General features: G+C 40.6%; 1 protein-coding gene across 3 annotated transcripts; it reads left to right on the forward strand.

Annotated features, from left to right (window-relative positions):
* Positions 1-1,698: 1,698 nt before the first annotated feature.
* Positions 1,699-22,460, forward strand: LOC129098120 (choline transporter-like protein 2). 3 transcript variants are annotated; one of them, XM_054607093.1, is made up of 22 exons: positions 1,699-1,857; positions 9,079-9,127; positions 9,207-9,280; positions 9,378-9,462; positions 11,157-11,241; positions 11,344-11,457; positions 11,589-11,649; positions 12,175-12,298; positions 12,405-12,488; positions 12,595-12,707; positions 14,499-14,630; positions 14,735-14,834; positions 15,003-15,095; positions 15,697-15,781; positions 16,020-16,282; positions 16,388-16,482; positions 16,607-16,710; positions 16,813-16,886; positions 16,999-17,069; positions 18,254-18,342; positions 18,463-18,547; positions 21,703-22,460. In XM_054607093.1, the coding sequence occupies exons 1-22, from the start codon at positions 1,830-1,832 to the stop codon at positions 21,807-21,809; spliced, it is 2,115 nt and encodes a 704-aa protein (XP_054463068.1). In that variant the 5' UTR covers positions 1,699-1,829; the 3' UTR covers positions 21,810-22,460. The 3 variants fall into 3 exon arrangements, with proteins under 3 accessions (XP_054463068.1, XP_054463067.1, XP_054463069.1); XM_054607092.1 differs by lacking the exon at positions 1,699-1,857 and adding an exon at positions 6,751-7,185; XM_054607094.1 differs by lacking the exons at positions 1,699-1,857; positions 21,703-22,460 and adding exons at positions 6,751-7,185; positions 18,929-19,122.
* Positions 22,461-22,864: the final 404 nt, after the last annotated feature.

Consider the following 22,864-nt stretch of genomic DNA (forward strand, 5'->3'; position numbering starts at 1 on the left):
AGTTCCCCTTTTCGAGACGACGTGCTACAATTCTTTTCTGCCTGATTCATATAGAGACAGTGAGTCCCTCTTGGTCTGGCCCCTCTCCTAGGACCACTTTACCTTGGGAGACCCTACCAGGAGCTATTACGCCCGACAACACAGCTCCCAGGGTCACTGGGGCACACAAAACCCTCCACCACCCTAAGGTGGCGATTCATTTAAGGGGCCTTCTGTGGGTCTTCAAAATATTTTCCATGAAAAAGGCCTCCTGGATTTCTTGTAGATTCAGGATGGTTAGAGTGGTGGCAAGAAATTAAAGCAGGGGAAACTCAGGAATGTAATGACACACAACACAATGAACAAAACAAATTCTGTACCTGAAGGCGAAACAATGCAAGACATCAAGTTTGGATTCAGTTTCATTTTTGATTTTGTTTCAGTGAAAACGATGCTCTCCAACTCAACAGAAACCATGAAAATATATTATTTGACACTCCCAAGAGGTTTACTTCTATTATAACAGTGATTAATGGTAAATGAAAAAAAAAAAAATAACAACACAATGAATAGATACACTAATACTGTACTTAAACAAAACAAAAACATAACATGAAGACTGATTGTTTATACGTTAAAAAAAATCTATCTATCTATCTATCTATCTATCTATCTATCTATCTATCTATCTATCTATCTATCTATCTATCTATCTATCTATCTATCTATCTATCTATCTATCTACTAGAACTTTTAACTTGCATACTCAAGGAGCACTCCAGCAATTTAGTGACTTAGTATTGCACTTCAGTTAAGTTGGTGACAAGAGATACATTTTTTTAATTGTCAAAGCGGCAGAGCCTGAGATATCTTGACTTTTAGTCTCAGACATGGGTTTTTTCAGACAGTGGAAAGCTCCCTCCAGAGCCACAGAAGACATTTTACAACTGTTTTAGCAGTTTTAATACAAACCTTCTCTGTGTGAGTAAACTGCACTTGATATTAATTATTGGTGGATTGCCCCTTTAATGTGACCTAAATACAGTACAACCCACGCATTACATTAATATAATCCTCTGAAGGGTCCGATCTTCATAGTGGATGATTCTATTAAAAGAAATGCATGTTACATTTTGCCCATAATACCTCTGTATTATCACAAAAGTAACATTAAGATTTTTTTTACTGGTGATATAGTGTTTTTTTTACATTGTGGTATTTCTTATTCTACTACTTAGACCTCCCTCCTCCTCCTCTGCAGCCGACTAGCAGCTGTCGTGACTCACAGAGTGCAGAGTCATACGAGGCCATGTTAGGCATGTAAGTTGAATAATGAATGAATAGATTGCGTTTATAATGAATGTTTTCTTGAATTTCATCAGGCTAAAACAAGTAATTCCATGCCATTTGATCTGGAGTACACCTTGGCTGATGTAGTCACATGTTTAGCTGTGAATTAATACTGAATGACACACACACAAGCGATAAAGACCTCGTTATATTCTATAAAACACTGAGATTCACAGGATTTGGTGCTTGTTAGACAGTTATAGCGGCTCATTGCACAGTTCTGCCTGTATCACTTAACGGTGCGAGTTAAGTGAACCGCCTTTGCTCAGCGATTGGCTTAGCACCCTGTCAATCACTGTATCCTGCGTTCTCATTGGCCAGCACTCTCCTCATGAGGAATGTCCCTTTAAATGTTAGCAGCACACTTCTTCTGGAGTGGTCCAAGTGTCAAAAGCGTCAAACGATAACCTCCGTCCAGGCTGGGAATATGCTGTAGTTAGTCTCCACCCACCCAACAAATAATAGAAAGACCTTTGGACCGGAGGAAGCACTCCGTTATCATGGAGCTGGAGGAGAAACCGAAATATGGTAATTATTTAAAGTCCAACACGGGCACGCTTTGCTTTCAGACTGTCCCGGGATAGCAGACACTCAGAGACTCAGAAACTACAACTGTAAACAAGGTTGCTTTTGTCTTACGTTTGCTGGTTTCTAACGTTCTCTTGTGGACTTACTCAAACCCTCATAAGAACTTGTACGTTACTTTAAATGGTGAGTTTCCTGTTTTATCTCGGGATAAAGTGCATGCATACACAGGTTAGAAAGCTGCTGGGACAGAGTGCTTCGTGCATTGTCAGGGTGCACAATGTCCCAGTTCATCTGCTGCCTTATCCAGTGGCTGCCACATTCCTCAGACTGGTATGGAAGCTGGCAACAGTGATGTATAGAGCTTATTAGAAAATGCCTCAAACTTGTGAGGTATGTGGTTGACGTCTGTCAGGGTCATGTTAGGTATATTATGCTCAGAATGCATAATATACCATACAACTATATATGTATTGTTCAAAGCAGTATGCCTTTAGTTGGCTTGGATGGCCTCTCTAGTTTACGTGGTTGTAATCAGGCCTTCCTTACCCCAATATCTCTTAGAATTGTTTTTCATAGTGATGCACTCTGTAATATGCAGGGTGTGATATTCAGCTCTTTGCTCCATTTCATAAAATGTAGTTTTGGAGCAGATATTTTGCACTGCATGTTGTTCCGTAGCGACATGTTGAGCATCCATGTTGAGCATTGGGGCGGCTGTGGCACATGAGGTAGAGCGCTTGTCCCGTAACCACAAGGTTGGTGGTTCAAACCCCTCTACAGTCAACATGCCGAGGTGTCCTTGAGCAAGACACCTAACCCCAAGTTGCTCCCCGGGCGCTTCATTGCAGCCCACTGCTCCTCCGGGATGGGTTAAATGCAGAGAAATAATTTCCCCATTGTGGGACTAATAAAGGATTGATTATTATTATCTATAGCTTTTGCAGGGTGTTATATTGCTCTTTTGATGTGGCTTTAACACTGTGTTTTAGTCCTCTTCTCTGCACACACCCTTCTCAACTCTGCCTGCCACACATCGGCTAATTTTCTCACATTACCAGCCCCTCCCCAGGAGGAAGAACCATACTGAATACTCAAGAGTGTGTCAAGGCTGCGGGACAGGCAGAAACAACATGATTGTATTTGGACATGAAGGAGAAGATGCTTGTTACTGGTTTCACTTAAGAAACGACCGAGCCTTGAGAGAACAGCCTTTAGTACAACACACATTAATATTTATCAGTCCGTCTCGAGACTATAGAGGAAAACCAGCTAAAAAAGGACACAAGGGCAGTAACCTAAACCCCCTTAAACATACTGCAGGATCTACTAGTTTCACATGTTGGAGTAATTTCAGGTCCAGATATAGAAACCTCAATGACAGGATTTGAAGCAGCCAGGCAGCCATGCCCATGGTGCAGATTAGGTGTAATTATGAGCCAAATTTAGGAGAGTGGTTTTGAAACCCGATGCTGAGCTCCCCTGGTCTCTCTTTCATGTCCTTTTAGTTTGTTGAAGCTTGTTTGAGCTACATGTGCAGATTAAGTCCTGTTTCTGTTTTCAGATCAATTCCTTTATGCTGAAACTTTTCCTCCCCACTGCTAACAAACAGCTAAAAACATCTCTGTCATTGCAGCCTGCTGACTCGCCTAAAGCGTGAAATACAAAACAGGCATGTTGTGGGCAGTGTGGGACTGGTTATAAGGTCTGGGAAAATGAGTATTGTGAAGAGGAGGAGTTACAAATGCAGAGTAATTTGGATTTCAAAGCGAGACCACCCTAGTGAGCTGTCCTCTGTGTTAGTTAGTTTCTTCTACCACCATCTCTGGAGCTCTGTTTGCTGATCTTGACTGATCTTGCCGGCCCTCCTGATTGATGAGAAATATTTATCTTTGTTAAAATAAAAGCAACACATTTTTGGGAATTTTTCCAGCTATTATTTCCCTGAATTGTTCCTTAGAAAGTCTTCTGCTATAGTCAGGACAGTGCATTGTTTGTGTCTGAGGAATGAACTATGAATGAATATGTTTAGAAAATGGCTTCCTGTTTGCCTCTTATGTCAGCAAATAGTTTTGCTAATTCGGTGTAATTCCCATAGAGGCTAAATATATAAATTGGATCTTGGTTTCACTTTCTGTCGTCTGTGTCTGAGTTACAGAAATCTGCACTGTGTGTAACAGCAGAGATAAGGTAGGTGACGGTATGAGTTCGGTAGAAATGGGAACAGTGGTGACGCATTTTAAAAGTTTGGATGGCAGATCCAACTGCTCTGACTTATTAGAAACATGGAAACTTTTTTGTTGCTTGACATTTTACTGTGGGTATATCGAAGATGTGTATGTGTGTGTGTGTGTGTGTGTGTGTGTGTGTGTGTGTGTGTGTGTGTGTGTGTGTTGCTTCCCTTTTTATACACTCCACGCCCTCTTACCGTAATTAGAGAGATGTGGGAGATGGGCAGGAAGGGCAGCCGCTGTGGCCTTGTTATGGTATCAAAGTCTGCCTTCTGTTCTGTCTGGCTATGTTATCACAGTCCTTTAGCCCTCGAATATCTAAATTTATGACTTTCTTTCTTACTTTAACTGATTATTTGAACTTGTTTTGGTTGTTGCAAAGCTACTACCACTCAAAATGTTGAACAGACGTCTTTTACAGAAGGCATGTTGACCTGTCAAACACAGGTGTGACCAACAACTCATCGTTAACGTTATAAGCTCCACCTGTGCTTTTCCTGCTTTGACAAGTCACAATGTCTGCTGTTAAATAAACAGGTATTGTAAATAACATATCAAAAAAGTGCTACTTGTTACTAGCATACCCATTATTGTTGCTGGTTGATAAAATAGGATTATTTTACTAAGGGTGCAAAATTTTAATTCAGCTTCCAAAAAGGAGAGCATGATTAAAATTTTAAAACAGATTAGGAACCACAGGGCTAATGACTATACATATGTGCTGCATAGTTAACAGTGGACAATGTGCCTTTGCAGATATTTGACTAGTCAAAGCAGGAAAAGCACAGTAGTTACTAATAACATATAACCACCTGAAACTCAGGCATCAGAGATTATTATTATTTACACCTGTGCTTTTCCTACTGTGACATGTCAAAATGTTTTCCTTGAAATAGGCCAACAGGACTGCTTGTAGATTAAAAGATGAAAATAAAAAGTACATGTATTTTCCTGTCATCATTCTCGATTTATGGCAGTTTTATATGGCACTCGGCTTGTGGTTGTCCAGGAGAGAGCCCCAGTTCCCCTTTTCGAGACGACGTGCTACAATTCTTTTCTGCCTGATTCATATAGAGACAGTGAGTCCCTCTTGGTCTGGCCCCTCTCCTAGGACCACTTTACCTTGGGAGACCCTACCAGGAGCTATTACGCCCGACAACACAGCTCCCAGGGTCACTGGGGCACACAAAACCCTCCACCACCCTAAGGTGGCCATTCATTTAAGGGGCCTTCTGTGGGTCTTCAAAATATTTTCCATGAAAAAGGCCTCCTGGATTTCTTGTAGATTCAGGATGGTTAGAGTGGTGGCAAGAAATTAAAGCAGGGGAAACTCAGGAATGTAATGACACACAACACAATGAACAAAACAAATTCTGTACCTAAAGGCGAAACAATGCAAGACATCAAGTTTGGATTCAGTTTCATTTTTGATTTTGTTTCAGTGAAAACGATGCTCTCCAACTCAACAGAAACCATGAAAATTAAAAAAAATAAATAATAACAAAACAATGAATAGATACACTAATACTGTACTTAAACAAAACAAAAACATAACATGAAGACTGATTGTTTATACGTTAAAAAACAAACAGTATGGCATATCATAATTAAATAAAAGCTCTTACACATATTGCAAATTCCATTTGTATATTTTAATGATTTTAGTGAATGCCAAAGGGTTGTCTGGTTGCACAGTGGTTGGTCATTGGAACTAGATTAGATCCCTTGGAGAGCTTTCAATAGATAAAAAACAATTGCTCACTGCCACCAAATAAAAAGATTACCAATAATTAATTTAGGCCTGTTTAAAAAAACAGACTGGTGGGTTTTACTTCACCATACGTCACTCGCTGCAATGTCCCAACAAGCTGTCAGCCAGTCCAAGCTAAAGGTTCAAGAAGATTTGCACATTGAGATTAAACCTGTAGCATCAGTGAAAGGACAATAGATGGAAGTAAGAACTATTGTTGTCCACCAAGAAATTGAATTCCCCTGAAACTACGGCCCTCTGTTTCAAAGTCGCTTGTTGGGTTATGGAAATTACAACAGAGCCAGGGCTCCTGATGGGAATCCCCACACACAGTAACACTGGCAATGAAACAAGAACAGAGTGTATGGAAACTTTCAGCCATCCAAAAAATGGCATCTGTTAAAAACATTTGTGGCATCTCGTCCTTCTGTGGACTCTTTGTTAGAATTGTTAATGAATCTAACATACTCTGATTGCCTTCGGCTGTTGTGTAGAGAACAGAGAAGGAGCCAAAGTGTCTAGAAAATAATCTATAAACAGATTTTTGTTTTAGCTCATCCGGCCCCCGTGCTATACTTCCATGTCCCCACAAGATGGGGGCAAACGCTTTGAGTGGAAGAGACCTGAACCTATTTTAGCTGCTCCACATGGCAATTTAATTTAATTACTCAATATCATAAAATTATGGATATTTTAGCCTGATATTATCGATATATCTGTAAAACTATATAGTTAAATAATTAAAAGAATTAATTAAATATCCTGAATGTAATCATGTCTCCTCTTCCTCTGCAGCTACACCACTGGGGGCACAGCGTTGCAGGCGGAGTTTCTCCTTGTTGTCTGCAAACACATGTTTCTGATAACAAATAAGTACTTTGACTTTAGTCCCCACCCACACATTCACATATCCACGCCTCTTTTCTCTCACTCACTTCCTGTGAAATAGTAAATTTGCCTTTATTGGTTAGCGTTTGTTTTTGGGACAGAATCAAAGTGGGAAAAGCAGACTGAAAGACAGTCTTTTTGGAAGTGGGAGGAGACAAAGGGAGATGCACAGGTGGGGCCCAGATTGGAAAGAGGCAGTTGTTTCGGGATAAACACAGGGGGGGGCCCTGAGGTTGGCTGCATACATTCACAGCTATTCACTGGGACAGGTTGGACTGGTTTCTGCCTCCACAATACCCGTGTTTTCCCCTGCTCTGGCTCATTTGAACCGGCAGAGAGTGAGGAAGAAGTGAACCAAGTAGCTGTAGAAAAGAGCAAAAGGGCTCTCTGTACATTTCAACATTTGACCTAGAGAGGAATTCAACATGTCTGAGGAAGGAGAAGAATTTTACGGAAAGCATGGTAACTACTCTTTTTTTGCTTTAGTTTTCTATTCGTTCCCAGCTTTTTTTGTCATTCTGTTTTCATCTAAAAAGTCAAATGACCCGAGGATTATTGGTTAACCTTTAGCCCTTGCTCTGCTCACTGCTTTAAAAAACATGAATTTCTATCATGAAGTGTCTGTGTTGAGTGAAACTGGAGTGGCAGTATCAGGATGTCAACACTGTTGGGAAGGAATGGGTGTGTGTGTGTGTGTGTGTGTGTGTGTGTGTGGAGCCTGCTACTGCTGGCAGCTCTGCTGATTATACAGGTGTGTGTGAGTGATGGGAGATCTTTTATCAGAGTTTTCTCTTTGCACAAATATTACTGCGCCGTGTGTGTTTGTGGACAATCATAACAGGGTGTAGGGTTTACTTATCTTGAATCCATGAATCATTAAGCCTTTCGCTGGATCCTACAGTTACATATCAAAGTTAACAAGGTCCACCGTTTCTTAGCTGAAGTTGACTCTGACCTCATATTAATCAATGAAAATGCTTCGGGAATCACAATTTATATTGAAGCAGTTAAACTTGTCTTCAAATTGTCAAAAATTGCAGCTCGTAGTGACCACACCGATATCACACCCTGTTTTTGAAATACAACACCCATGCTGTTTCTAACAGGAAGCTGTGACTTCTCTAAGAGCTCGCCTGGTTAATGCATGCTGCAGCATTATCCTCCGGACTGCATACATAATAGATATGCAAAGACGCCAGGAAGAATATCATACTCCATGTCTTGACTTTTAAAGTGTCTGAATGCAATGCTACACACATGTTGGTTGGTGTTAGATGGTTTAAAGGCCTGAAAAGGCAGCTAAAACATTGACTGTGGCGTAGTGGAGAGCAAGGTAGTTCTTCAATCAGAGGGTCGGTGGTTCGATACCCGGCTTTGGCAGTCGATGTGTCCTTGGGCAAGACACTTAACCCCAAGTTGCTCCTGAAGGCTTGCCATCAGTGTGGACTGGATGTTGCATGAATGTTAGTTAGAGTCTGATGGTGGCACCTTGATGGTAGCCTGTCATCAGTGTGTGAATGGGTGAATGATATGTAACATACTACTGACTGTAAGTCGCTTTGGATAAAAGCATCTGCTAAATGACTGTAATGTAATAATGTAAATGTAATGACTACTTGGATATAAAACCAATATTTTGTGTTGTGACTGTGCCGACTGCTCATCTGTGACTTTTTACTCAATGCTCTTTTACTTCCTCTTTGCTTTCCTTCACTAATGTGATATATTGCTTTCTTATGTCTGCCCCTGGAGAGCACTGACCTGCAAAGAGAAGCTAATGTTCCCTGATGAACTTCGCTCAGAGCTAAAAGATGAATGTGCTTATATAATAGAAGCTCCTTCCTCCTGCTTCTGACGTGCTGACCTCAGATAACCTAACATAATTAAATGGCCGGAGCCGGCAATAGTTATCAGAACCGGCAGAGCATCATTTGAACACTCAGAATCTCAAATGACATGATGGCAAAATATATTGCATCAGTGTTTCAACTTGAATTTGGCATAAATCTTACAACAACATGACATTAATGCCTCGTCAAATGAATGATTTAGGCCCCCCTAGTGGCGGTGTGGGCTCCGTCTTACACGTGGGTCTGCCTCTGCTTAGTCACCAGGGAGGAATTTGTTGTGTTGCCAGGCGTGTCTGCCTTTAGGGGAAAGTCATCTGACAGAAGAATGGGAGGAAAAGGGGGGTGGGAGTAGTTTTCTTGACCTTAAATCAGCTCATGTAGGTGGAAGGTGCGTCTCTATTTTTATCATATGATGTTGCCTGTACGGTTTTAGAGATCTCGCAGAAATGCTTTCAGTGGTCACAATCAAAGAGTGATAAATGCATTTCTTTTTTCTTCTGTGCAGGCGAGCCGAGGAAGTATGACGCAACCTTCAAGGGCCCGATCCAGAACAGGTGAGAGAGGGAAGGGACTTTACTTCTGGTTTTCACAAAGAGTTTTGGACCCCTTCACACTTTGCTCTGTCCTCTCTAGGGGCTGCACAGACATTGTATGCTGCATCCTCTTCATTATCGCCATACTGGGTTATATCGCAGTGGGAATACTGGGTAAGAAAAAAAAACTCTCTGCGAATTGGTACACTTGTAAAAACACAATCTTAAACTCAAACATTGTTTTTTGTAACCTCCGTTTCTGCGCTCCCAGCCTGGTCCCAGGGCGACCCCAGGAAAGTGATCTATCCCACGGACAGTCGAGGCCAGTTCTGTGGGCAGGCTGGCACCCCACTTGCGTGAGTTGCTTTCAAAGTACAGATTATAATTATTATTGATGTGCAGAATGGTGTGAACTTCAAAGGTTGATGGTGTCAAACGTAAAACAACCGTCACTTTAAAAAAAAAAAAATTCAATTAATGTGAACCATCGGGGAAGTTGAAATGTACAAACATCTTCATCGTCCTTTACCTCAAAAATAGTAGTTGAGACAAACATTGCAAGAAAAAAAGATAAATTAATAAATACAAAACAAATTATTTTACAATCCTGATTTCAGAATATTCTCTGGAACTTTAACCCATCAAAATAATTGAATATCTGTTTTTCAATACACGAAACAAACTCTGTATTCTTTTATCTATTGTTTTCTAGTTTATTTTTAAAACGGCATACTCAGATCTCTTCCATGTGTTAATATTCATAGATAACCCGAAATAGTCAAATCCAAATCAATTTGCCGTTGTCCTTTACCCATCAATCTACTAACTAAATGTCTTTTATTTAGAACAAATATAATTAAGAAAATGTTTTTTGTTTCTTATTTAACACTTTGGGGATTAAGGGGCCCAATTTAGAAATCTAGAGTGCCTCCCTAATGAGGAGCACCTTCTCTAAATCTTCCCCTCTCTCTGGCCATGGTGACACTTGTCTCTTCACTGCGACCTCTGTCATCTGATCACACCAAGACGCATTAACAATCAAGTCTGTTCGCTCTGAGGCTGGGATCCAATCAGCCAGACCTCATGCCGAGGTGGCCTGGATTGCATTAAGTAAGGATTGTAGTGAGGTGTGGAGACAATCCAGACAATTTATGAAAAAATAGGTCTCCAGAGTAAAAGCAAAGGGACGAGAGGAGGTAAAGCTGAATGAAGCAGTTTGTGGCCTGTTAAGTTACTGCTGATAAAACCCCAACATTTCTTGATTTCTTCTTTTCAAATTAAAAGCCTTTAAATAACAATAGAACCGGAGTAAAACAATTACACAGAATAAGTGGAGTTTCGTTAGTGGGTATTCATTAATAAAACAGGTCTGCCAATACTGCAGGGAGGAAGAGTAAGCAGCATAGATTTTATTTTACTTTTACTGTGAAGAGTTTAAAGGAAATGAAATGTGTTTATCATCCGTTTTACAGCCGCTCCTCTGACCACAAAATATAGGCGGGTCGCATTGAAGTGAACAAGTGTGTACACATGTATGCGGAAACAGCTGACTCAAAATGAATTCCATTGTATTCAGAGTGCTCAGTTCTTCCCCTACTGTAATGTCAACTGTCATGCTGTTCTTCTTTCACAAATATGGTAATGATTGTACAAAAAATTTTGCCGCTGTGTTGGGGCCCTTAAAATGCATACACATGTATGCGGAAACAGCTGAGCACCGATCTGGAGCATCTGATTACAGAAGTTTTGCATTAAAAAGACCTAGCATCTCAAACTCTCATATATGTCAGTAAAGAGACAGGATGATTGATTTCCATTAAATGTGCTGCTATGTTTTGTCTAGTCCTTTTCCATATGGAATCCATGAAACCACTTGTACTATTCTACCTGTATATCTATGGATGTCCCATCCAACAAACAGAAATGAAGCATAGCCTCACAAGAGTCCTAATCATTGAAATGCACAGACATGGCTTTAACACCTCCTCATGCACATTTGCCCTGTCAGCGTTTTCTTCCTCTGAACCATTTCACCTGTGTGTTTTAACAGCAACAAGCCAATGCTGTTCTACTTCAACATCATGAAGTGTGCCAGCCCCATGGTGCTGCTGGAGTTCCAGTGTCCCACCACGCAGGTGTGAACTCCTCTTCTCTCATCATGTATTCTTCTCTGCTCATTGCAAAACATTATTAGTATGTAGTAGGGATTTAAATGAATGCCGCTTCCTCCATTTCAGATGTGTGTGGAGAAGTGCCCCGAAAAGTTCATGACGTTGGTGAAAGCCTACACCAACAGAAATGACTTTGACTACTACAAGACATTCTGCAAGGAAGGTGTGACTAACACAATGGTGAGTTTAAAGACACGTTGTTGAGTTGAAGCCTCCTTGGATGCTTCCTTCAAGGCCATTCTGTACTACCTCAATTACTTAGATTGTCCAAAGGTTTCAATGTTCAGGTTTAAATGTTTGCTGTGTTTCAGGGCATACCACAAATCCTCAGCTTAGGTCTCTGTCCTGCCATGCTGACCCCCAGCAGACCCTGTGAGTTGGATCCAAAATATATTAGATGTTGTATACATGCTGCATGGTGGTGTAGTGGTTAGCACTGTCGCCTCACAGCAAGAGGGGCCCGGGTTCAATTCCCGGGCTAGACAACCTTCTGTGTGGAGTTTGCATGTTCTCCCCGTGTCAGCGTGGGTTCTCTCCGGGTTCTCCGGCTTCCTCCCACAGTCCAAAGACATGCAGGTTAGGTTCATTGATGACTCTAAATTGCCCGTAGGTGTGAATGTGAGTGTGAGTGGTTGTCTGTCTATATATGTCAGCCCTGTGACAGACTGGCGACCTGTCCAGGGTGAACCCTGCCTTCGCCCATTGACAGCTGGGATCGGCTCCAGCACCCCTGCGACCCTTAACTGGATAAGCGGTTACGGAAGATGGATGGCTGCATGGATGGATGTTGTATACATCCAGATTGTTGGTTTAGACGTGGCATGTATTTCATAATTTTTTTACTTCGGAAAAATATAAAATCAACCAGACTCATTTCATGTTTCTACTTTCCTTTAGTCACTCGCAGGTGTTTCCCAGCTTTGGGCAAGAAAGGAGGGGTGGTAACCGTGGGAAACAACTCTCACTTTGATGACGGAAGCGGAACCATGAGGGATGCCAAGGATCTTGTGGATGGAGTCAAGTGAGTGCATCGCTTTTGTAAACAGCTGTGTGTACGTGGCCTATCCCGGCCTGCCACGGTTTATTTTTTTTTTTTTTACTAACGGTACCCTCCGTACTCTCCGCAGGAATGCCACCGTGGTTATTGAGGCTCGTCAGGTGGTCATGAAGATCTTCGAGGATTACACACAGTCCTGGTACTGGATCCTGTTGTAAGTCACCCGCCCACGTTTTGTAAATCTTTTTGATCCAGTGTGTGTGTGTGTGTGTGCAACATGTGTGCTCACCTTCCCTCCTCACACCATCAACTCTCTCCAGAGGGCTGGTCATCGCGATGCTCACCAGCCTGCTCTTCATTGTCCTGCTGAGGTTCCTGGCTGGGATCATGGTCTGGGTCATGATTGTTATGGTGATACTGGTCATAGGATATGGTAAGAGCCAAAGCACACAAGACATTGTGTTTGTCACACTCAAAGCAGGTTGTACATTACATTACATTACATTACAGTCATTTAGCAGACGCTTTTATCCAAAGCGACTTACAGGAAGTTGTACAAAGTAGAAACAGTGGATCAGAGTGAGTACAATAAACTCTGAGTATGTTAACTCTGATGCTGTGTCCCAGTCACATACTGCATACTTAATGTATACCATTTATACTAGATACTATCTCTAAAGTATATTTTAGTGGCAGTTGGTGTACAAAAAAAATCAACAAATTTTACCATTCTATACAAAAAAGAAATGATGCAATACATGTCAGACTTAAATACCTCTGATAAGTAAACTTCAGAGACAGTAGAATGTTTTTTCCGAAACAGAATTTATAGCAATTAATTGTTTTCTAAGATGTTCCTGAATTCTTTCTACTCACTCAATTGGTTTTAAGACACTGTATTTTAAGAATCCATGCTGATGGTTTTGAGCTCACTTCTTTTTGACACTTTTCCAGTGTGAACAAACTACACACACAGAACCTGCTTAGAGTCAGTGTTTAGTAAGATATTAGGAGACGTCTTGAAGTTAAACATGTGTCTGGTGAATAAAGAAAAAGCCATCATCAATGCAAAGTTTCACCATGGCAACGGATGAAAAAAGAGCAGGGCCTCCAGTTTAATCTGGTCGAGCTTCAGATGTTTATACATGCCCATGTGGACTATGGTAATGTGATTTTTAAAGAACATTGCAGCATACGAGTCTGAGTAGAAATGAGTAAAAGCGTTTATGTGCTTTTAATTAGTTTTTTACATCCATCAGTGATGCAGCCTGTGAGAGAAAAGATATCAACATCTTCTTCCTGCCTATTTAAATGTTTTTTTAAAACACCGCTTTTCTCTTTCTCTCTCTCTCTGTTTCACTCTGGATTTTTGGATTCATTGAAGTGGGGTTGTGTGAGTTTCTTCTCCATAGTCAGTGTATTACTACAGAATATAGCTGTCTGTACTTCAATCAATCTCAGTTTAAGTGTACACTATGTTTACAATTTCTGACAGGGAACTCAAGACAATATCTATGATCCCCTTAAAGCCACTAGACTCATTTTACATCGCAGAACACAAGAGTTGCAGGTCTAATACCGCCTCAATCTGTTAGTTTGTTAGTGTTATTGTGTGACTTTGATGAATCCAAACTAACCAATTAAAACACTGAAGTCACACAAAAACACAAACACACTAAGCTATCGTGGCAGCAGCAGAACAGCTATTCCCGTGTTCTGCGAAGTACAAATAATGTTTTTGTCAAAGGAGTCTAGTGTCTTTGAAGAGAGCATTGATAAAGGCTTCAGCTCCACTTCAATAAATCCAAACTAAACCTTTAATGTAAAAGTTATTTGTCTAAATGACAAAAATCTGTCACTTAACAGATTGACAAAGTCTCAAGAAACAGATTCCTGTAAAAAGAAAAGGGCATAAAAGCTTTGAAAAGAAACTTCAGTGAGAGAACTGGCCAGCCAGCAGGTTACTGTAAACTCAGAGTAAGTTACCATCGTGACTGACCGAAAGCCTAAGTTCTGCAACGGAAAACTTTCCATGAACTCCCATTTAACAAACTCAGTGTTTCCACTGAACCCACTTACTGGAAACTAAACCCTGCATTCTCTCAGCCACACTCCTGATATTTACTGCCCAATTTAAAAAAAAATGTAAAGTTCCATTTTGTTGTTAAAATACCCAGTTCCTTGCTGTTTCTTTTAAAACCATGTGTGTGTTATCTCTGTCCAGGTATTTTCCACTGCTACATGGAGTACGCCGCTCTGAAGGGAGAGGCAGGCGCCAATGTGACTATACAGGAACTGGGCTTCCAGACGGACCTCACAGTCTACCTGCAGATCAGACAGACCTGGCTGGCCTTCAGTCAGTAATCAGCACAAACTCTACTCGACTATAGATTCTGATGATTTGCCATAAAATTAGAGACACCCTCATGACCTCTCCCTCTGCGACCCTTCTCCTTTCAGTGATCATCCTGGCCATTGTGGAGGTCATCATCATCCTCCTGCTCATCTTCCTCAGGAAGAGGATCCTCATTGCCATTGCTCTCATCAAAGAAGCCAGCAGGTCAGACTTCACAGGATGACATATCAATGACTTAAGAATCATAATACTGTGACTCATCGTGATGGATTTAATTGTCTAAAGTGACTAATGGCACAGATTAAGTAATCAAAATATGACTCCTATAGATGAATGTCCTCTTTTTGATTGGTTGTGATGTTGTGTTCACAGAGCCGTCGGTCATGTGATGAGTTCCCTTTTCTACCCTCTGTTCACGTTCCTCCTCCTGGCCATGGTCATCGCCTACTGGGCCGTTACTGCTGTGTATCCTTTCAACTCACTGTCAGCCAGTGTCATTATACGGGGTCGGGCGTTGCCTGAAACGTAGGAGCAACATGTAGGAAACATTAAAATCCAGAAACCCTTTGTTGAACTGTATCTTGAGCCGGGCATTAAACCAGCAGCTCCTAAATCAGAGGGATTGCTTTCAAAGAAAATCACTCAGTGGCCAGTTTTCCAAAGATTGTTTCAGAACCTCATGAACTTTGATATATGAGTCAGTTTGTAAAAAGGCAAGATGGCAGCGGCCAAAATGCCAAACTCAAGGCTTCAAAACCGTAGTCCACAAACCAATGTGTGACGTCCACTTTTTATATACAGTCTATGAGTGAAGTCCAGACATTTCAATTCAGCCTCAGTTTTTCTTGCAGGCATCTCCTTTTGATGTTTTATATGTTTGCAACTGTATTAAGCAGAATTGTTTTTAAAGCACATGTGGGTAACTACTTCAGCTCAAGTGGTAAAGCAGGTCAGCCATTAATGTTGACAACAGTGTGCCAAATGAATGTGATGTCATAGTAGCGGGAATGTTGAATGGGATTTGTAGTAATTTAAAGAGCTTATGATCCTTAATAGAACTTATCAGCTTCTTGTCTACTTCCAATGAACCCATCTACAAAATTTTCAATGAGACAGTATGCGACCACTCTAGAAAAACCTGCGAACCTGCGGTAAGTTTTCTCCTTTTATTTTATGTTTGATCCTTAAGGCAGGATTTTAAAAATCTTACTACAGTTTTCAGGCAACCTTATTGTTAATAAGTAATTCTCATCCCTCCACAACATCTCTGACTCTGGTTGATCCAACACAGTTCTCATATTGAGACGGTTGCTCCGTCACGTTAAATATAAATCTCGTGGATTCCCAGTGTGCGTGGGAGGTCTCTATATAACCTGTATCTGTGCTCAGAACTACTCCACCGGTGTGGAAAAAGCGCAGTGCCCCGACTCCGAGTGCCTTTTCGCCTTCTACGGCGGAGAGACCGCCTACCACAAATACCTGATCGGCCTTCAGTTCTACAACGTCTTCCTCTTCTTCTGGTGCGCCAACTTCGTCACGGCTCTGGGACAGATGACCCTGGCCGGGGCCTTCGCCTCGTACTACTGGGCCGTCGTCAAGCCGGACGACATGCCTGCCTTCCCCATCTTTTCTGCCCTGGGGAGATCTCTCAGGTGTGTGTGCGTGTGTGCATATGTATGTGTGTGGAGGAAGTTTCTACTTATCTCACGCCTAACAATTGACTTGTAACACTTTACCCACCTTGCATCTTTTTTCAGGTACCACACGGGAACTCTGGCGTTCGGATCCCTCATCCTCTCGATCATTCAGATCATCAGGGTTTTGCTGGAGTACTTGGACCACAAGTTGAAAGGTCTGGTGCTGTTTTTGACTACAATCAGATGCCTGCTCGAGTCACATCACTCGGATAACCTGAACACCAGTCTCCAGTGTTGGTCAGACCTTCACTTACCTGTCAATCACCGTCTCATTCACAGGAGCCCAAAATAAGTTTACCAAGTTCCTGTTGTGCTGTCTGAAGTGCTGCTTCTGGTGTCTGGAGAAATGTATCAAGTTCATAAACAGGAATGCTTACATCATGGTGGGTGGTTTAAGTCACTATACTCATCCAGTCATTAAAATAGAAACACATTAGTTTGGATTGTTGCATTATCTGAATGTAATGAGTGTGTTCGGCCTCCAGGTGGCGATCTACGGCAAAAACTTTTGCACCTCAGCCCGAGATGCCTTCCTCCTCCTCATGAGGAACATGATCAGGTGAGTGTATACGGGGTTTTGTTGGATTTGCATCATTTTTTTGTGTGTTTTATTTCATATGATTGGAAGTCTCTCTATTGCAAAGCATATGTGATTCTCTTTATTCCCCCAGGGTGGCCATCTTAGACAAAGTGACAGACTTCCTCTTGTTTTTGGGCAAACTGCTCATTGTTGGGCTCGTGGGTGAGTCTGTTTTATTTCTTTATTTTTATTCTTAATGCTTGCATATCTAGTTGGACATGTAAAGTATTTTAGACTAGAGAATAGGGCTGCATCCATATGGAAAAATATGAGGTAATGTAAAAAGTTGCGCTAACAATTTTACTTGCGATAACTATATACAGTATATAAGTGTACTCAGTTCTGCTTCTCTGCTGCTTTCAGTATACTCCTTAAATACAACAAACTGCTTGTTGAATTAAAAAATTTAAGAAACTAATTTCCAACAATTTTTTATTGAACAATCGGGACACTGAACTAAACACAAAAAGCACCATTAAAAAGTATAATAGTTACATTTTCTGACGGGGAACGTTATCTATGCTCTCTTCAAAGCCACCAGACTCCATTGACAAAAACAGTAATTTTACCCCAGAGTTGCTGGTCTACCGCTGCCCCGATCGGTTTGTTAGTGTTATTGTGTGACTTTGGTGTTTTTTTAAAGGATCAGTTTGGATTCACCAAAGTTACAAGTGGAGTTTTCTACTGGAACAGGCCTTCGACTAACACAATAATCAATACCGCAGTCCTTGGCGATATTCATCGCACAAGTTGACATCGCGATGACCTAAAAACGATATATAATGTGCTGCTTTGCTAGAGAAGCATTTCCTGAAGAAACTTTGTGTGATATATGTGCGCGTTAATGCTGATCGACATGCCCTGTTATCATACTTTAGAATATGAATACATATTGATCTGAATTTGATAGAATTGGATTGAATGGGAGCTTTAAAACACATTGAACCTTAATGCATGACAGTTTTGACTGTACCGGTCATCATAATGAGCTCATTCACAGTCTGTCACTGTGTGCTTTACAGCGGGACAGAACATGTCGTCATAATGAGCTTATTTACATTCCATAAGCTGGAAATACTGAGCTTTTTTTTTATATTTGAATGGAATACTGGCACAATATAAATACTATGTGTCTGAATGGATTTCCATAGACTTTTATGTGTTATGTAAATTATATTAACATACCAACATAATGCGCTTATTCACAGCCAATCAGTGTGCAACATGGAGCACACTGCTTGCATTGAGTTTCTATTGTCTGCAGGCTGCGGCTGGAATATAGAGTAAATACAATGGATGTCAATGGGGACTTGACTTATGAATGTTTATGTCCTTTTCTTCCACAGGGATCTTTGCCTTCTTCTTCTTCTCTGGGAGGGTGAAGGCCTTTGAGAACACAGCCCCCCATCTCCACTACTACTGGGTACCCATCCTGGTGAGTGGGCTGCTCCATTTCCCAGGAACAGTAGTGTTTTACAATCAGAAACACAACAGAATTAGTGTATAATTCTGTTCCCCCTGATTTGTGTTATTTGACTCTTGTCGTCCCCGTCAGACTGTGGTGGTTGGCTCCTACCTCATTGCCCACGGATTTTTCAGTGTGTACGCCATGTGTGTGGACACCCTCTTCCTCTGTTTCTGTAAGTATAACTACAACCGTCCCTGTCTTACTTCTAGAATTTCCGATGTCATGTGAACGCATGTTAAAGAACTCAGCATTTCAACTCTGTTTCATTGAACGAAAGCCTCGGATATAAAATGCAAAGCTCATTAGCTATCAACTGAAAACTTACCTCACTTCTTCAAGTTTCACCTTGCTTCTGGTGTTGGGCTGTCACTAATTCTAAATTGCATGAATACGGTGTGCCAAACTTCAAAATAACAGTCCAGTATGTTAAACTGAAAATTGCATCTGCTTGGTGTTTCAAAAATGGCTGTGGGTGCTTTTGCTTGCTTACTATTTGACTCTCTTTCTCTTTTTTCCATTAACACTTAACAAATTGACACACACACACAATAAGGTGAAGATCTGGAGCGCAATGACGGTTCAGCCGCAAGGCCTTATTACATGTCCTCAACGCTTCGCGAGATTCTGTGGAAGAACGTGACAGAGGATCCGTCCTCGTCTTCTGTTCGGCAACAGGACGACGAAGACATCCAGCTGAAGCAACAGCAGGCTCAGGAAGAGGAGGCGGCTTAAATAAGAGTTTTTTGGGGGAAAGACAGATTTACGGGCATACAAAACCCCTGCAGCACCTTTTAACTGTTATTGTTATCTTAAACTATTGTAGTAAGGTGCTTTGTTGATACCCTCCTTTGCACTAACCTTCTCATCACAGTGGCAGATCGTAGTACAGCTACAGAACAACATGCCTTAGAGTGGAGATTCAGTGTGTCCTTTATTCACAGATGAATTGTGTATATTTCCGTTAACCTCCTCTGTCCTTCCACACAAGGAAACATGGGGAAACTAGATGTAAAGAATTCTTTTACTTAATTGACCATTTGCTAAAGCCCTCCCCTGATCGGTGATTGTCCAATCATCAATTAGCGACCTTAACTAGACTGTGGGAATTTGGAAGGTGGTAGCTTTAAGAAATTAACTTGGAGAATGCGACCTCTGCCAAGGCCGCTGTGTGTAGCCGCCCCGTGATTTGGATCCACGCCAAAATTCGATGGCTTCTTCCTTGACCCATGCTACACCCTTCTACCAAACTGCATGAAAATCTGGGCCGGTAGTTTTTCCTGTAATCCTGCTGTGAAATAGACCAACAAATCAACAAACCAAACTGAAAATATTACCTTCTTAGCGGTGGTAATAATTACATTAAGAGCAAAGGTTTATGGAGTGGATTAAACTCTGTTTATCATTAGCATGTTGGGCTAACTAGCTTACAACCTATAGTACTAACCCTTTATTGGTTCCCACGCAAAGGAGCATTTCATGCTACGTTATCTTGTTGGGGAACAGGTTCCTTTTAGAAAAAGCCCTGTTCACGATAGTTCATTTACAAATACTACAGTAAACTGTTCATTTACTGTCGTATTCCCCAGATGCTACATCAGAGTGTAAGCTAATTTAGCGACTCTTTCCTTATTCCAAAAAACTCAAGAGCAGGATAGTTTACACACGAGCCACTGCAGCCAAACTCATCATTGGAGATAGCACAATGTTCACTTAGCGGAGTGGTTAGTCCTCCTGCGATCGTTAAAAGTAAACAAACTATTTAAACATAAAAGCTTATATCTTGCTAGCATAAAGCATACATCTAATGTTCACAAGTCATTTTTTGCAACTCAAAATCAATGCTTGTGTCTCTCATGTCCGTAATGAACGTTCTATCATCGGCTGCAAAAAAAACATGTAGTGTATCATCCTTCCTTTATCTATTAGCATACAATATCAGCATTGATTAGTTGTTTGGTATATGATCTTTTTAAACGGGCTATTGCAATGCAATATGAAGAAAAAAAACCACAATGAAAACTTTCCTTTTAAAGTGAAGTAAATTTAAGTCACGAAGGGGAACAGGAAAATATTGTTAACTGTATTACGCATGCAATAATTACAGTATTAATACACTGGGATTCCAACTAATGACAGATTATATTCTACTCATTTAAAACATCTCTAAAGCCTCTTTACCATATGTTTCCTTATCTTCGCCTCAGTCTCTCATGAGCATGAGTCCATCTGGTTTGAGAAAGTGTTTTCAACCATCTCATGGAGCTAACGTTAGCTTAATTAGCTAGTTAGCTACAACTAGCAAATCACTGTGTCTAAAAATAAGGAGACTGCTTTTGTCTACCTCTGTCTGACATCAAGGATCATCTTGTTCAAAAATGACCAGGAATTCCATGTGATTATAATCTCATAATTATCACTGTGAAATCTTTACAGGCATGGCAACAGTAACTGGGGTTTAGCGAATGGTCAATTGAACATCAAGCATGTTTCTAGAAATGAGTGCTTTTGAAATGTGGGTCATTTGTGGCCTGATTTAGACAATGAAATGGTCGTCCATCAGTCGTGATCAGATTTAGTTTACAGCCAGGTCTTCCCTCACTTAATGACATGGTGCTTGAAATGTCTCCAGTTAGCTTACGGTACTTTTGAATGTGTTTAAAAATGTAGCTGTTTGAATTGCTTACTGTGACCTGTCTGTCCCAAACTGACATTTCGAAGCGTTTTATTTTTTAGCCTTTTGATATTTCCTCCCACTGCCACGGGCCAATAGAAACTTGAAGCCATTCATGTGCCTAATTTACAGTGTTAACTCAGGTCTGTTTGCACCTGTGATGCTATCTGATTGTTTTAGAGTTTATTCGATTAGAACCACGTGATTGTCAGTGTTTGTTTCTGCACTATCAATGCAACTTTTATTTCTGCTTTTTATCTGTTTGAACTAATATTGGTGATTTTCTTGAGGCTAGCTTCTTCGCAGTCTCTTATGTTGAAGTTTTTACAATGTGTGTAGTTTTTCATTCAGAGTATCTTAGCAAAGGAGTGTGTGCTTGGCAGTAAAGTTGGTTGAATAAACAGTACTTGAGGCTGTGAGTCTGGAACGATGTTATTTAAAGTCTGAGTGGATTCATGTTGTTGGTGATTGTCTGAACTATTAATCAAAGCTTTATTCGTTTATATAATGCATTTTAAACTTTTTTTGCACAAGTGGAAACAAGCCAAAATAACTCTGGCCCTCAGATTTACTAGTTATGTATATTCATTTTTTACAAGTACTCTGTGGCTCCAATGACCTTTGGTACCAAACTCTCCTATTGAATCTCATTCCAGTGGAGGATCTTGAGAGGAACGATGGCAGTGCAGAGAGGCCCTACCTGATGCCTGAGAGCCTCCGCAAAGTCCTGAACAAGAAGAACAAGACGGAACCAGCTCAGTAGAGCGCCTCCTCTGAGAGGAGGGACTGTGGGATAAACCGGATTGGGTTTCTGGTCTGTGGAAGACGGCTTGGACCAGAACCCAACGCCAATCAGTCACCAGAGGCCTGCAGGTGACAATCAGTTGTGTCATCCATTCTATTTTGTTACTGCCAAATGTTTCATTCCCTCCAGTTGTTTCTTACAAATCCAACAGTTCAGTTTTTAACGGTCTGGTTTTCAATTTAGAATTGGAAATTTCCGTTTTTGGCTGTAGTTGTGAATTACATTTTTAAAAGAAAATTTCTTTTTATTTTAAGCTTTATTCGAGCATGTTTTATTTTATATATTTGTGTCACATGAAGGTTATCTCATATGCAAACTGCTAAAGTTGTTTAATATGTCTTTGCGCTTTTATATCTGTGTAATCTTCTATTGTATTTGAATAATTATTTAACCATGTTACCAAAGCCATTACGCTGCCACTAATGGAGGTCATGTACATCTCCAAATTAGACTATTATATTTTATCAGTAGCGTATGGAGAGAATTATGAACAGGAGCTAAAGCAATATGTATATTGTAATAGATGTAGGGTTATACTTTGGTGCTTATTCCATCATTGTGGAGTTGAATTGAGAATGTTTTTTGAAATAAACATAGTTTTTTACGTAATTGTATGAGACTCTCTTCTTTAAAACTGTAATTCATTTCCATCCCATTTTCATTTAATTGAGATAAATTTCTGTCTACAGAGGCTTAAAGTGTCTACATAAAAATAACTGTTATCCTTCTCAAACAGAGCTAGTGCTGATAGTGATATGCTGATATATGTTGGGATTTGTAGTCCCAAAAGTGAAGACTGTAGTCCTTAACAGAATGGTTCTTGACTGTGAGCATGATCTTTTTGACCGAAATGAAGGAAGATTAAACTCCATTATGGACTGTGATTGTCAATCTTAAATTAATTCTAATGAATATGTTTCGTCTTTTGCAATGAAGTGGACATACTGACCTCGACAATTTGTGTGTTTTTATTGACAATATGGCAACGTTTGAATTTTTATAGCAAGAGCTAT

This window comes from Anoplopoma fimbria, chromosome 11 (assembly GCF_027596085.1).
Source record: "Anoplopoma fimbria isolate UVic2021 breed Golden Eagle Sablefish chromosome 11, Afim_UVic_2022, whole genome shotgun sequence".
Classification (NCBI taxonomy): domain Eukaryota; kingdom Metazoa; phylum Chordata; class Actinopteri; order Perciformes; family Anoplopomatidae; genus Anoplopoma; species Anoplopoma fimbria.